The sequence below is a fragment of the Coloeus monedula genome, assembly GCF_965178545.1.
Source record: "Coloeus monedula genome assembly, chromosome: 35".
Taxonomy (NCBI): Eukaryota; Metazoa; Chordata; class Aves; order Passeriformes; family Corvidae; genus Coloeus; species Coloeus monedula.
This window is the reverse complement of record NC_138815.1, coordinates 2,402,181-2,417,352: the sequence shown is the minus strand read 5'-3', so window position 1 is coordinate 2,417,352 and position 15,172 is coordinate 2,402,181. Positions and strand designations below refer to the sequence as shown.

The 15,172-nt window shown below is 50.4% G+C and overlaps 1 protein-coding gene across 1 annotated transcript in view; it reads left to right on the top strand.

Annotated features, from left to right (window-relative positions):
* The window catches only part of KMT2B (lysine methyltransferase 2B), a gene marked incomplete at its 5' end in the record, with an annotated part of 98,117 nt that overhangs the window by 23,921 nt on the left and 59,024 nt on the right, over nt 1–15,172 (top strand). The window contains 4 exons of the mRNA XM_082299892.1: nt 5,626–5,871; nt 6,211–6,302; nt 7,142–7,246; nt 12,156–12,269. Of these exons, the coding sequence (XP_082156018.1) occupies nt 5,626–5,871; nt 6,211–6,302; nt 7,142–7,246; nt 12,156–12,269 (557 nt within the window). The remainder of the gene's footprint in view (nt 1–5,625; nt 5,872–6,210; nt 6,303–7,141; nt 7,247–12,155; nt 12,270–15,172) is intronic.

Below are 15,172 nucleotides of genomic sequence, written 5' to 3'. Positions count from 1 at the left end.
CCCAAAATTCCCCCCAAATCCCCCCCAGGATGCCCCAAATGGCCCCAAAATGCCCCCAAAATCCCCCCCCAACCCCTCCAGGACCCTCCAAAATCCCCCAAAATCCCCCAAATGTCCCAAAATCCCCCCCCCGGACCCCATAAAATGTCCCAAAATTCCCCCAAAATCCCCTCAGGAGCCCCCGAATCGTCCCAAATTCCCCCAATTTTCCCCCCAAAATCCCCCAAAATGTCCCAAAATCCCCCAATATGTCCCAAAATCCCCCCAAATCCCCTCAGGGCACCCCAAAATATCCCCCAAATCCCCCCCAAATCCCCCAAAATGTCCCCAAATCCCCCCAAAATGTCCCAAAATCCCCAAAAATCCCCCAAAATGTCCCAAAATGTCCCCAAATCCCCCCAGGACCCCATAAAATGTCCCAAAACCCCCCAAAATCCGCTTAAATCCCCCCAAAATATCCCAAACCCCCTCCCCAAAATGCCCCAAAATGCCCCAAAATCCCCTCCAGGACTCTCCAAAATGTCCCCAAATCCCCCAAAATGTCCCCAAATCTCCCAAAATGTCCCAAAATCCCCCCCAAATGGCCCCAAAATGTCCCCTTAAATCCCCTCCAGGACCCTCCAAAATCCCCAAAAATCCCCCAAATCCCCCCAAAATGTCCCAAACCCCCTCCCCAAAATGTCCCAAAATCTCCCCAAAATGTCCCCAAATCCCCTCCAGGACCCCATAAAATGTCCCAAAATCCCCCAAAATCCCCTTAAATCCCCCCAAAATGTCCCAAACTGCCCCAAAATCCCCCAAATCCCCCCAAATGTCCCCAAATCCCCCAAAATGTCCCTAAATCCCCCCAAATGGCCCCAAAATCCCCCCCCAACCCCTCCAGGACCCTCCAAAATCCCCAAAATCCCCCCAAATCCCCCCAAATCCCCCAAAATATCCCCAAATCCCCCCAAAATGTCCCAAAATCCCCTCCAAGACCCCCCAAAATGTCCCAAAATGTCCCCAAATCCCCCCAGGACCCCATAAAATGTCCCCAAATCCCCCAAAATGTCCCAAAATCCCCTTAAATCTCCCCAAAATGTCCCCAAATCCCCCAAAATGTCCCTAAATCCCTCCAAATGGCCCCAAAATCCCCCCCCCAACCCCTCCAGGACCCTCCAAAATCCCCAAAAATCCCCCAAATCCCCCCAAAATGTCCCAAACCCCCTCCCCAAAATGCCCCAAAATGTCCCAAAATCTCCCCAAAATGTCCCCAAATCCCCTCCAGGACTCTCCAAAATGTCCCTAAATCGCCCAAAATGTCCCAAAACCCCCCCCCCCAAATCCCCCCAAATGTCCCCAAATCCCCCCAAATGCCCCCAAAATGTCCCAAAATCCCCCAAAATGTCCCCAAATCCCCCAAAATGGCCCCAAAATCCCCCCCCAACCCCTCCAGGACCCTCCAAAATCCTCAAAATCCCCCCAAATCCCCCAAAATGTCCCCAAATCCCCCCAAAATCCCCTTAAATCCCCCCAAAATATCCCAAACCCCCTCCCCAAAATGCCCCAAAATGCCCCAAAATGCCCCAAAATCCCCCAAAATGTCCCCAAATCCCCCAAAATGGCCCCAAAATCCCCCCCCCCAACCCCTCCAGGACCCTCCAAAATCCCCAAAAATCCCCCAAATCCCCCCAAAATGTCCCAAACCCCCTCCCCAAAATGCCCCAAAATGCCCCAAAATGTCCCAAAATGTCCCCAAATCCCCTCCAGGACCCCATAAAATGTCCCAAAATCCCCCAAAATCCCCTTAAATCCCCCCAAAATATCCCAAACCCCCTCCCCAAAATGCCCCAAAATGCCCCAAAATGCCCCAAAATGTCCCCAAATCCCCCAAAATGTCCCCAAATCCCCTCCAGGACCCTCCAAAATCCCCAAAAATCCCCCAAATCCCCCCAAAATGTCCCAAACCCCCTCCCCAAAATCCCCCAAAATGCCCAAAAATGCCCCAAAATGTCCCAAAATCCCCCAAATCCCCTCCCCCTCCCAGGTGTGGCCCCTCCCCCTCCCCGCCCCTCCCCCCCCCCCCCGGCCACGTGGGGTCCGCGCGGGGCCAGGGACGGAGGGACAGGTACGGGGGGGGGAGGGGCGGGGGGGTTTTGGGGTGAATTTGGGGGATTTTGGGGCATTTTGGGGGGATTTGGGGGGGTTTGAGGGGGTGGGGGAGGGGATTTGGGGGGATTCGGGGGGGATTTGGGGATGTTTTGGGGGGGATTTTGGGGGATTTGGGGATGTTTTGGGGGATGCGGGAGGGGGTTTGGGGGGGATTTTTGGGGATTTTGGGGGGATTTGGAGCGATTTTGGGGCATTTTGGGGAGATTTGGGGGGATTTGAGGGGGTGGGGGAGGGGATTTGGGGAGAAATGTGGGGGATTCAGGGGGTCCTGGAGGGGATTTTGGGGGGATTTGGGGATTTTTTGGGGATGGGGGAGGGGATTTGGGGAGATTTTGGGGGAGGTTGGGGTGAATTTGGGGGATTTTGGGGCATTTTGGGGAGATTTGGGGGGGATTTGGGGGATGCGGGAGGGGATTTGGGGGATTTTTGGGGGGGCTTTGGGGCGAATTTGGGGAATTTTGGGGCATTTTGGAGTGCTTGGGGGGGTTTGAGGGGGTGGGGGAGGGGATTTGGGGCGATTTTGGGGGAATTTGGGGGATTTGGGGGCGATTTTGGGGGTCCCAAGGGGGATTTGGGGAGAAATTTGGGGGATTCGGGGGGTCCCGGGGGAGATTTGGGGATGGGGGAGGGGATTTGGGGGGATTTTGGGGGGGGGGGTTTGGGGTGAATTTGGGGGATTTTGGGGCATTTTGGGGAGATTTGGGGGGGTTTGAGGGGGATTTGGGGATGTTTGGGAGGTATTTTGGGGAGATTCGGGGGGATTTTGGGGGATTTTGGGGGGATTTTGGGGGATTTGGGGGTTCCTGGGGGGGATTTTGGGATGTTTTGGGGATGGGGGAGGGGATTTGGGGGGGGGGGGTTGGGGTGAATTTGGGGGATTTTGGGGCATTTTGGGGGGATTTGAGGGGGTGGGGAGGGGATTTGGGGGAATTTTGGGGGGATTTGGGGACATTTGGGGGATGCGGGAGGGGATTTGGGGGATTTTTGGGAGTTTTGGGTGAATTTGGGGGGGATTGGGGGGGTTTGAGGGGGTGGGGGAGGGGATTCGGGGGGATTTTGGGGGATTTTGGGGGGATTTTGGGGGATTCAGGGGGTCCCGGGGGGGATTTTGGGGACATTTTGGGGGGTGGGGGAGCGGATTTGGGGAATTTTTGGGGATTTGGGGACGTTTTGGGGGATTTGGGCGGGGTTGGGGGACTTTGAGGGGGTGGGGGAGGGGATTTGGGGAATTTTGGGGGGGATTTGGGGCGATTTTGGGGTATTTTGGGGGCATTTGGGGGGGTTGGGGGACTTTGAGGGGGTGGGGGAGGGGATTTGGGGGCATTTAAGGACATTTTGGGGGTTTTTGGGGATATTTGGGGGGAATTTTGGATATTGGGGGGTCCTGGAGGGGATTTGGGGCCATTCTGGGGGGACTTTGAGGATTTGGGGCCATTTGGGGGGAATTTGGGGCATTTTGGGGCCGTTTAGGGCCATTTCAGGCCATTTTTGGGTCATTTGGGGCCATTTCTGGGCCATTTTTGGGGTGATTTTGGGCCATTTTGGGGTGATTTTGGTGCCATTTTTGGGGTCATTTCAGGCCATTTTTGGGTCATTTGGGGCCATTTCGGTGCCATTTCGGGGTGATTTTGGGCCATTTTTGGGTGATTTCGGTGCCATTTCTGGGGTGATTTTGGGCCATTTTTGGGGTGATTTCGATGCCATTTTTGAGGTGATTTCGATGCCATTTTTGAGGTGATTTCGATGCCATTTCTGGCTGATTTCTGTGCCATTTTTGGGGTGATTTTGGTGCCATTTTTGGGGTCATTTCAGGCCATTTTTGGGTCATTTGGGGTCATTTCAGTGCCATTTCTGATTCCTCTGCCCTTTTTGGGGTGATTTCGGGGTGATTTCGATGCCATTTTGGGGTGATTTCGGTGCCCTTTTTGGGGTGATTTCGGTGCCCTTTTTGGGGTGATTTTGGGGTGATTTCGATGCCATTTTGGGGTGATTTCGGTGCCCTTTTTGGGGTCATTTTGGGGTGATTTCGATGCCATTTCGGTGCCCATTTCTGGGGTGATTTCGGTGCCATTTTCGGGGTGATTTCGGTGCCCTTTTGGGGTGATTTTGGGGTGATTTCGATGCCCTTTTTGGGGTGATTTTGGGGTGATTTCGATGCCATTTCTGTGCCATTTTCGGGGTGATTTCGGTGCCCTTTTTGGGGTGATTTTGGGGTGATTTCGGTGCCATTTTCGGGGTGATTTCTCTGCCCTTTCGGGGTGATTTTGGGGTGATTTCGGTGCCCTTTTGGGGCCATTTCGATGCCTTTTCGGGCTGATTTCTCTGCCCTTTCTGGCTGATTTCTCTGCTCTTTTTGGGGTGATTTTGGGGTGATTTCGATGCCATTTCGGTGCCTTTCGGGGTGATTTCTCTGCCATTTTCGGGCTGATTTCTCTGCTCTTTTTGGGGTGATTTCGATGCCATTTCGATGCCATTTTCGGGGTGATTTCGGTGCTATTTCTGGGTGATTTCGGTGCCATTTTGGGGTGATTTCGATGCCCTTTTTGAGGTGATTTTGGGGTGATTTCGGTGCCCTTTTTGGGGTGATTTTGGGGTGATTTCGGTGCCATTTTCGGGGTGATTTCAGGCCATTTTGGGGGTCATTTGGGGTGATTTCAGTGCCATTTCTGGGGTGATTTTGGGCCATTTTGGGGTGATTTCAGGCCATTTTTGGGGTGATTTCGATGCCCATTTTGGGGTGATTTCGGTGCTATTTTGGGGGTCATTTCAGGCCATTTTGGGGGTCATTTGGGGTCATTTCAGTGCCATTTCTGGGGTGATTTTGGGTCATTTTTGGGTGATTTCAGGCCATTTTTGGGGTGATTTCGGTGCCATTTCTGGGTGATTTCGGTGCAATTTCTGGGTGATTTCGGTGCCATTTTCTGGCTGATTTCTCTGCCCTTTTTGAGATGATTTTGGGGTGATTTCGATGCCATTTCGGTGCCATTTCTGGGGTGATTTTGGTGCCATTTCTGGGTGATTTTGGGCCATTTTTGGGGTGATTTCGGTGCTATTTTGGGGGTCATTTCAGGCCATTTTGGGGGTCATTTGGGGTCATTTCAGTGCCATTTCGGGGGTGATTTTGGGCCATTTTGGGGTGATTTCAGGCCATTTTTGGGGTGATTTCGGTGCCCATTTTGGGGTGATTTCGGTGCTATTTTGGGGGTCATTTCAGGCCATTTTGGGGGTCATTTGGGGTCATTTCAGTGCCATTTCGGGGTGATTTCGGTGCCATTTCGGGGTGATTTCGGTGCCATTTCGGTGCCATTTTCGGGGTGATTTTGGGCCATTTTGGGGTGATTTCAGGCCATTTTTGGGGTGATTTCGGTGCCATTTCGGTGCCATTTTCGGGCTGATTTCTCTGCCCTTTTTGGCCTCCTTTGGGGTCATTTCGCTGCCTCTCGCTGACCTTTCCCCTCCCTCCCCCCTCCCCAGGCCGCGGCCCCCCCCGGGCGGCTCCGTGGGACTCCGGTGACGACTCCGGCGACTCCGGGGACGCGGGGGGAGGGGCTCCGCCTCCGGGGGACCCCATGGGGGACGGCGCCGAGGGGGGAGGGGACGGCCCCGACGGGGGAGGGGACGCCGCCGCCCCTCCCCCACCCCGGCGCTCGCTGCGGCCCCGCCCCCGGCCCGAGAACCCCCCCAGCCCCGAGAGGGGGGGGCAGGGAGAGGACCCGGATGGTGAGAGGGGGAGGGGCGGGGTGGGGGGGGGAGGGGAGGGGGTGGGTGTGACCTCTGAGTGACCCCACCCCAAGGTGGCCCCGAATGGTTTCAGGTGGCCCCCAGGGTCCTTTTAGGTGTCCCCAGGTGGCCCCAAATGACCCCCAGGTACCCCCAGGTGTGTCCAGGGCCCCCCCAGGTGCCCCCCAGATGCCCCCAGGTGCCCCCAGGGTCCTTTTAGGTGTCCCCAGGTGCCCCCAAACAGCCCCCAAATGCCCCCCAGACCCCCCCAAACCCCCCCAGGACCCCCCCCAGGTGTGACCCGGCCGTGTCCCCTTCCCTCCCCCCCCCCTCCCCCAGAGTCGCCCCCCGAGCCGGACCCCGCCCCTTTGCCGAGGCCCCGCCCCCTCCAGCCGCTGCTGCAGCTGCGGGCGCGCAGGAGGCACCTGCAGGTGGGGGAGGGGCTGGGGGGCTAAACTGGGGTGGGGGAGGGGCGGCATCAAGGGGGGAGGGGGAGGGGCCAAAGGGGTGGGGGAGGGGCTGGAGGGGGAGGGGCTGAAGGGGTGGGGGAGGGGCTGAGGGGAGTGGGGGAGGGGCGGCATAAAGGGGGGAGGGGTTAAAGGGGGAGGGGCTAAAGGGGTGGGGGAGGGGCTGAAGGGGGAGGGTGGGGGAGGGGCGGCATAAAGGGGGGAGGGGTTGGGGTGGGGGAGGGGCTAAAGGGGGTGGGGGAGGGGCTGAGGGGGAGGGGCTGAAGGGTGGGGGAGGGGCGGCATAAAGGGAGTGGGGGAGGGGCTGAGGGGGAGGGGCTGTGGGGGAGGGGGAGGGGCTGAGGGGTGGCATAAAGGGGGGAGGGGTTAAAGGGGGAGGGGCTGGAGGGTGGGGGAGGGGCGGGATAAAGGGAGTGGGGGAGGGGCTGAGGGGCTGGGGGAGGGGCTGGAGGGGGAGGGGCTGTGGGGGAGGGGGAGGGGTGGCATCAAGGGGGGAGGGGCTAAGGGGGGGTGGGGGAGGGGCTGAGGGGAGATGGGGTGGGGGAGGGGCGGCATCAAGGGGGGGGAGGGGTTAAGGAGTGGGGGAGGGGCCAAAGGGGCAGGGGAGGGGCTAAGGGGGGAAGGGCTAAAGGGAGTGGGGGAGGGGCTGAGGGGGAGGGGCTGAAGGGGTGGGGGAGGGGCTGAAGGGGGAGGGGCTAAAAGGGTGGGGGAGGGGCTGAATTGGGGGGGGTGGATTTGAGGCTGGGGGAGGGGCCGGAGCTCTGACCCCTCCCCCCCCCCCTGTTCCCCTCCCCCCCCCCCAGGATTGGGGCCCCCCCGGCGCTTTGGGCCCCGCCCAGAACGGGTGGGGGAGGGGCCGAGCCGGCGATGGGGGAGGGGCGGGGACGCGGCTGCGCGTGGACTTCAAGGTGAGGCCCCTCCCCCCCCACCCCCCCCCAAAAAAAACGGCCCCAAAATGCCCCCAATTGACCCCAAAAGGACCCCAAACTTCCCCTCCCCCACCCCTCAAAACCCCGCTCCAAAATGCCCCAAAATCCCCCAAATTCCCCTCAAATTTCCCCATCCCCCACCCTCGAAACCCTGGCCCAAAATGGCCCAAAATGACCCCAAAAGGACCCCAAACTTCCCCTCCCCCACCCCTCAAAACCCCGCCCCAAAATGACCCCAAAATGCCCCAAATTCCCCTCAAATTTCCCCATCCCCCACACCCTAAAACCACGCCCCAAAATGGCCCAAAATGGCCCCAAAATGGATCCAAAATCCCCCAAATTTCCCCTCCCCCACCCCCCAAAACCCCACCTCAAAATGGCCCCAAAATGCCCCAAATTCCCCCCAAAACTTCCCAAATTTCCCCTCCCCAAAATGCCCCGAAACGGCCCCAAATCCCCCCAAAATCCCCCAAAATCCCCCAAATTTGGGGTGAAATTCCCGGAATTTCCTAAAAATTTCACAGAATTTGGGGTGAAACCCCCAAAAATCCCCAAAATCCCGAATCTGGAGTGAAATCCCCCCAAAAATCCCCAAATTGGGGTGAAATGCCTAAAAAAATCCTAAAAAGTTCCAAATTTGGGGGTGGAATCCCCAAAAAATCCAGAAAGTTCCCAAATTTGGGGTGAAATTTCCACAAAATTCTCAAAAAATCCCAAATTTGGGGTGAAATCCTCAAAAAATTCCCAAAAATCCCCAAATTTGGGGTGAAATCCTCAAAAAATTCCCAACAATCCCCAAATTTGGGGTGAAATCCTCAAAAAATTCCCAAAAATCCCCAAATTTGGGTTGAAATCCTCAAAAAATTCCCGAAAATCCCCAAATTTGGGGTGAAATCCTCAAAACATTCCCCAAAAATCCCAAATTTGGGGTGAAATCCTCAAAAAATTCCCAAAAATCCCCAAATTTGGGGTGAAATCCTCAAAAAATTTCCAAAAATCCCCAAATTTGGGTTGAAATCCTCAAAAAATTCCCAAAAATCCCCAAATTTGGGTTGAAATCCTCAAAAATTCCCAAAAATTCCCAAATTTGGGGTGAAATCCTCAAAAATTCCCAAAAATCCCCAAATTTGGGGTGAAATCCTCAAAAAATTCCCAACAATCCCCAAATTTGGGTTGAAATCCTCAAAAAATTCCCAACAATCCCCAAATTTGGGTTGAAATCCTCAAAAAATTCCCAAAAATCCCCAAATTTGGGGTGAAATTCTCAAAAATTCCCAAAAATTCCCAAATTTGGGGTGAAATCCTCAAAAAATTCCCGAAAATTCCCAAATTTGGGGTGAAACTGCAAAAAAATGCTAAAAACGTCCCAAATTTGTGGTAAAATCCCCCAAATATCTTGGAAAATTCCCCAATTTTGGGTGAAATCCCCCAAAAATCCTAAGAAAATCCAAAAAATGCCGAAATTTGGGGTAAACCCCCGCAAAAAATAAAATCCCCCAAATTTGGGGTGAAATCCTCCCAAAAAAAGTCCAAAAAATGCCAAAATTGGGATGAAATTTCCAAAAAAATCCCCAAAATCTGAAGATCCCGAAAATTCCCAAATTTGAGGGGAAATCCCCAAGAAACTCCTAAAAAATCTCCAAAATCTGGGGTGAAACCACAAAAAATCGGGAAAATTCCCAAATTTGGGACAAAATCCCCCAAAAAATCAAAAAAAATCCCCAAATTTGGGGTGAAATCCCCCAAAAATCCTAAAATGTTCCGGGATTTGGGGTGAAATCCCCAAATTTTGATGGATTTTGGGGTTTTTTGGGTGATTTCACCCCAAATTTTGGTGATTTTGGTTTTTTTTGGGTGATTTCACCCCAAATTTTGGTGATTTTGGTTTTTTTTGGGTGATTTCACCCCAAATTTTGGTGATTTTGGGGTTTTTTGGGTTATTTCACCCAAAATTTTGGCTATTTTGGGGTTTTTTTGGGTGATTTCACCCCAAATTTTGGTGATTTTGGGTTTTTTTGGGTGATTTCACTCCAAATTTTGGTGATTTGGGTTTTTTTGGGGGGATTTTGTGCCAAATTTTGTCAATTTTGGGGTTTTTTTGGTGGTTTCACCCCAAATTTTGCAGTTTTGGGGTTTTTTTGGGTGATTTCGCCCCAAATTTTGGTGATTTGGGGGTTTTTGGGGGGATTTTGTGCCAAATTTTGTCAATTTTGGGGTTTTTTGGGTGATTTCACCCCAAATTTTGGTGATTTTGGGGTTTTTTTGGGTGGTTTCACCCCAAATTTTGGCGATTTGGGGTTTTTTTGGGTGATTTCGCCCCAAATTTTGGTGATTTGGGGTTTTTTGGGGGGATTTTTGTGCCAAATTTTGTCAATTTTGGGGTTTTTTGGGTGATTTCACCCCAAATTTTGACGAATTTTGGGGTTTTTTTGGGGATTTCACCCCAAATTTTGGTGATTTTGGGTTTTTTTGGGTGGTTTCACCCCAAATTTCGCAGTTTTGGGGTTTTTTTGGGTGATTTTGCCCCAAATTTTGGTGATTTGGGGTTTTTTGGGGGGATTTTGTGCCAAATTTTGTCAATTTTGGGGGTTTTTGGGGATTTCACCCCAAATTTTGGTGATTTTGGGTTTTTTTGGGTGGTTTCACCCCAAATTTTGCAGTTTTGGGGTTTTTTGGGTGATTTCACCCCAAATTTTGGTGATTTGGGGGTTTTTTGGGTGACTTCACCCAAATTTTGTCAATTTTGGGGTTTTCTGGGTGATTTCACCCCAAATTTTGGCGATTTGGGGCATTTTGGGGCATTTCACTCCATTTTTGAGCTTTTTTGGGGGCTTTCCCCGCAAATTTGGGAGTTTGGACTGATTTGGGGAGGTTTCACCCCAAATTCCTTTGGGGTTTTTTGGGGGGATTTCAGCGCAGATTTTGGGGGTTTTGGGGACTTTTTTGGGGGGGGGCAGTTGGGTTTTGGGTTTTTTGGGGTTTTTTGGGGTTTTGGGGAGTTTTTGGGGGGTTTTGGGCTTTTTTTTGGGTTTTTTGGGGTTTTTTTTTGGGTTTTCAGGAGGTTTTTGGCAGGTTTTGGGTTTTTTGGGGGGGTTTTGGGAAGTTTTTTGGGGTTTTGGGGGTTTTTTTGGGGGAGTTTTGGGAGATTTTTGGGGGGTTGGGGTTTTTTTGGCTTTTTTGGGTTTTTTGGGGGCAGTTTTTGGGTGTGTTTTGGGGTTTTTTGGGGGTTTTTAGGAGGTTTTTGGGAGGTTTTGGGGCTTTTTGGGGGTTTTTAGGAGGTTTTTGGGAGGTTTTGGGGTTTTTTGGGGGTTTTTAGGAGGTTTTGGGGTTTTTGGGGGATTTTAGGAGGTTTTTGGGAGGTTTTTGGGAGGTTTTGGGGTTTTTTGGGGGTTTTTAGGAGGTTTTTGGGAGGTTTTTGGGAGGTTTTGGGGTTTTTGGGGGTTTTTAGGAGGTTTTTGGGATGTTTTGGGGTTTTTTGGGGGTTTTTAGGAGGTTTTTGGGAGGTTTTGGGGTTTTTTGGGGGTTTTTAGGAGGTTTTTGGGAGGTTTTGGGGTTTTTTGGGGGTTTTTAGGAGGTTTTTGGGAGGTTTTGGGGTTTTTGGGGGTTTTTAGGAGGTTTTTGGGAGGTTTTGGGGTTTTTTGGGGGTTTTTAGGAGGTTTTTGGGAGGTTTTGGGGTTTTTTGGGGGTTTTTAGGAGGTTTTGGGGTTTTGGGGGGATTTTAGGAGATTTTTAGGAGGTTTTTGGGAGGTTTTGGGGATTTTGGGGGTTTTTAGGAGGTTTTTGGGAGGTTTTGGGGTTTTTGGGGGTTTTTAGGAGGTTTTTGGGAGGTTTTGGGGTTTTTTGGGGATTTTTAGGAGGTTTTTGGGAGGTTTTTCGGGTTTGGGGGAGGCTTTGGGGGTTTTGGGGGGGTTTTGGGGTTTCTTGAGGATTTTTTGTGGTTTTGGGGTTTTTTGGGAGGTTTGGGGGGGGTTTAGGAGGTTTTTTGGGGTTTTTGGGGGTTCTTTGGGGTTTTTTGGGGATTTTTTGGGTTTTTTGGGAGGTTTTTTTGGGGTTTTGGGGGGTTTTGGGAGGTTTTTTGGGTTGTTTTTTTTGGGGGGAGGTTTTTGGGAGTTTTGTGAAGGTTTTTGGGGCTTTGGCGGGGTTGGGTTTTTTTGGGGTTTTTTGGGGCAGTTTTTGGGGGCGTTTGGGGTTTTTTTGGGGTTTTTAGGACGGTTTTTGGGAGGTTTTGGGTTTTTTTGGGGGTTTTGGGGGAGTTTTGGGGGAGTTTGGGGGGTTTTGGGGTTTTTTTTTGTTTTTTGGGGTTTTTTTTGGTTTTTTTTGGGTTTTCAGGAGGTTTTTTGGGGGTTTTGGGTTTTTGGGGGGGTTTTAGGAGGTTTTTGGGGAGGCTTTGGGGGTTTTTGGGGGGTTTGGGGATTTCTTGAGGGTTTTTTGTGGTTTTGGGGTTTTTTGGGAGGTTTGTGGGTTTTTGGGGGGGTTTAGGAGGTTTTTTGGGGTTTTTTCGGGAGATTTTTTGGGGGTTTTTGGGAGGTTTTTTGGGAGGTTTTTTGGGTTTTTTGGGGGGGCTTTGTGGAGTTTTTTGGGGTTTTGGGGGTTTTTTTTGGGGAGGTTTTTGGGAGTTTTCGGAATTTTTTTGGGGCGTTGGCGGGGTTGGGGTTTTTTGGGGGCGTTTGGGGGGATTTTTTGGGGGTTTTTAGGAGGTTTTGGGGAGGATTCGGGGGTTTTGGGGTTTTTTTGGAGAGTTTTGTTGGGAGGTTTCTCGGGAGGTTTTTGGGTGGATTCGGAGGGTTTTTGGGGGTTTTTTGGGGCGCCGACTCCGAATTTGGAGGTTTTGTCGTGCTGCCGACCCCAAATCCGGCGTTTTTCACCCCAAATTCCGCCCCTTTGCCAGGAGGATTCCGCCCTGGACAACGTTTGGCTCATGGGGGGGCTCAGCATCCTCTCCTCGGTGCCCGTCAGTGCCCCCCTCGTGTGTCTGCTCTGCGCCAGCAAAGGCCTCCACCAGGTACCCCAAAATTTGGGAAAGTCCCAAAATTCCCGAGGATCCCCAAAAATCCCGGAATTCCCGAAAAAACCCCGCGGAAATCCCCAAATCCGCCGATTTTTGGTGGATTTTTGAAGGATTTTTAAAGGTTTTTTGGGGTTTGGGGAGCCCAAAAATTCTGGGAGGGGCCCAAAAAATTCTGGGAGGGCCCCAAAAAATTCTGGGAAGGTCCCAAAATTCCCGAGGATCCCCAAAAATCCCGGAATTCCCGAAAAAACCCCGCGGAAATCCCCAAATCCGCCGATTTTTGGTGGATTTTTGAAGGATTTTTAAAGGTTTTTTGGGGTTTGGGGAGCCCAAAAATTCTGGGAGGGGCCCAAAAAATTCTGGGAGGGCCCCAAAAAATTCTGGGAAGGTCCCAAAATTCCCGAGGATCCCCAAAAATCCCGGAATTCCCGAAAAAACCCCGCGGAAATCCCCAAATCCGCCGATTTTTGGTGGATTTTTGAAGGATTTTTAAAGGTTTTTGGGGGTTTGAGGAGCCCAAAAATTCTGGGAGGGGCCCAAAAAATTCTGGGAAGGTCCCAAAATTCCCAAGGATCCCCAAAAATCCTGGAATTCCCAAAAAAACCCCGCGGAAATCCCAAAATTCGCCGATTTTCGGTGGGTTTTGGAGGGATTTTTGGGGGGATTTGGGGGTTTTTGGGGCAATTTTGGGTCTTTTGGGGGGGGAATTTTGGGGGTTTTTTTGGTTTTTTTTTGGTGGATTTTGGGTTTTTGGGGTGATTTTTTGGGGCAATTTTGGGTTTTTTTGGGGTTTTTTTGGTGGATTTTGGGTTTTTGGGGTGATTTTTTGGGGCAATTTTGGGTTTTTTGGGTTTTTTTTGGGTGGATTTTGGGTTTTTGGGGCGATTTTTTGGGGCAATTTTGGGTTTTTTTTGGGTTTTTTTGGTGGATTTGGGGTTTTGGGGCGATTTTTTGGGGCAATTTTGGGGTTTTTTGGGGTTTTTTTTGGTAGATTTTGGGTTTTTGGGGCGATTTTTTGGGGCAATTTTGGGTTTTTTTGGGGTTTTTTTGGTGGATTTTGGGTTTTTGAGGGGCGATTTTTTGGGGCAATTTTGGGTTTTTATGGGGTTTTTTTTGGTGGATTTTGGGTTTTTGGGGCGATTTTTTGGGGCAATTTTGGGGTTTTTGGGGTTTTTTTGGTTGGATTTTGGGGGTTTTTGGGGCGATTTTTTGGGGTTTTTTGGGTTTTTTTGGGTTTTTTTTGGGTGGATTTGGGGTTTTTTTGGGGGTGTTTTTTGGGGTTTTTTTGGAGCAATTTTCGGCTGTTTTGGGGTTTTTTTAGGGCTTTTTTGGGGCGATTTTTGGGGTTTTTTTGGGGTTTTTTTTGGGACAGGATTTTGGGGCAGTTCTGTGGTTTTTGGGGGGATTTTTGGGGCAATTTTGGGGTCTTTTGGGGGGGGAATTTTGGGGTTTTTTGGGGTTTTTTTGGTTTTTTTTTTTTTGGTGGATTTTGGGGTTTTTGGGGCGATTTTTTGGGGCAATTTTGGGGTATTTGGGGTTTTTTTTTGGGTTTTTGGGGGGTTTTTTTTTGGGTGGATTTTGGGTTTTTTGGGGAAGTTTTTTGGGGCAAGTTTGGGGTATTTTGGGGGGGGAATTTTGGGGTTTTTTTGGGTTTTTTGGGGTTTTTTTTTGGTGGATTTTGGGTTTTTGGGGCGATTTTTTGGGGCAATTTTGGGTTTTTTTGGGGTTTTTTTGGTGGATTTTGGGTTTTTGGGGCGATTTTTTGGGGCAATTTTGGGTATTTTTGGGTTTTTTTGGGTGCATTTTGGGTTTTTGGGGCGATTTTTTTGGGGCAATTTTGGGGTTTTTTGGGTTTTTTTTGGTAGATTTTGGGGGTTTGGGGCGATTTTTTGGGGCAATTTTGGGTTTTTTTGGGGTTTTTTTGGTGGATTTTGGGTTTTTGGGGCGATTTTTTGGGGCAATTTTGGGTTTTTTTGGGGTTTTTTTGGTGGATTTTGGGTTTTTGGGGCGATTTTTTGGGGCAATTTTGGGGTTTTTTGGGGTTTTTTTGGTTGGATTTTGGGGGTTTTTGGGGCGATTTTTTGGGGTTTTTTGGGTTTTTTTGGGTTTTTTTTGGGTGGATTTGGGGTTTTTTTGGGGGGCGATTTTTGGGTTTTTTTTGGAGCAATTTTCGGCTGTTTTGGGTTTTTTTTAGGGCTTTTTTGGGGCGATTTTTGGGGTTTTTTGGGGTTTTTTTTGGGACAGGATTTTGGGGCAATTTTGTGGTTTTTGGGGGGATTTTTGGGGCAATTTTGGGGTCTTTTGGGGGGGAATTTTGGGTTTTTTTGGGGTTTTTTGGTTTTTTTTTTTGGTGGATTTTGGGGTTTTTGGGGTGATTTTTTGGGGCAATTTTGGGGTATTTGGGGTTTTTTTTTGGGTTTTTGGGGTTTTTTTTTTTGCGTGGATTTTGGGTTTTTTGGGGAAGTTTTTTGGGGCAAGTTTGGGGTATTTTGGGGGGGGAATTTTGGGGGGGGAATTTTGGGGTTTTTTTGGGTTTTTTGGGGGTTTTTTTTGGTGGATTTTGGGTTTTTGGGGCGATTTTTTGGGGCAATTTTGGGTTTTTTTGGGGTTTTTTTGGTTGGATTTTGGGGGTTTTTGGGGTTTTTTGGGGCGATTTTTTTGGGTTTTTTTGGGATTTTTTGGGTGGATTTGGGTTTTTTTGGGGGGGCGATTTTTGGGGTTTTTGGGTGGTTTTTTTGGGTGGTTTTTTTGGGTGGATTTTAGGGGTTTTTGGGGTTTTTTTGGGGCAATTTTTGGGTTTTTTTGGGGTTTTTTTGGGTTTTTTGGGTGGATTTTGGGGTTTTTTTGGGGGGTGTTTTTTTGGGGTTTTTTTGAGCAATTTTTGGCTGTTTTGGGTT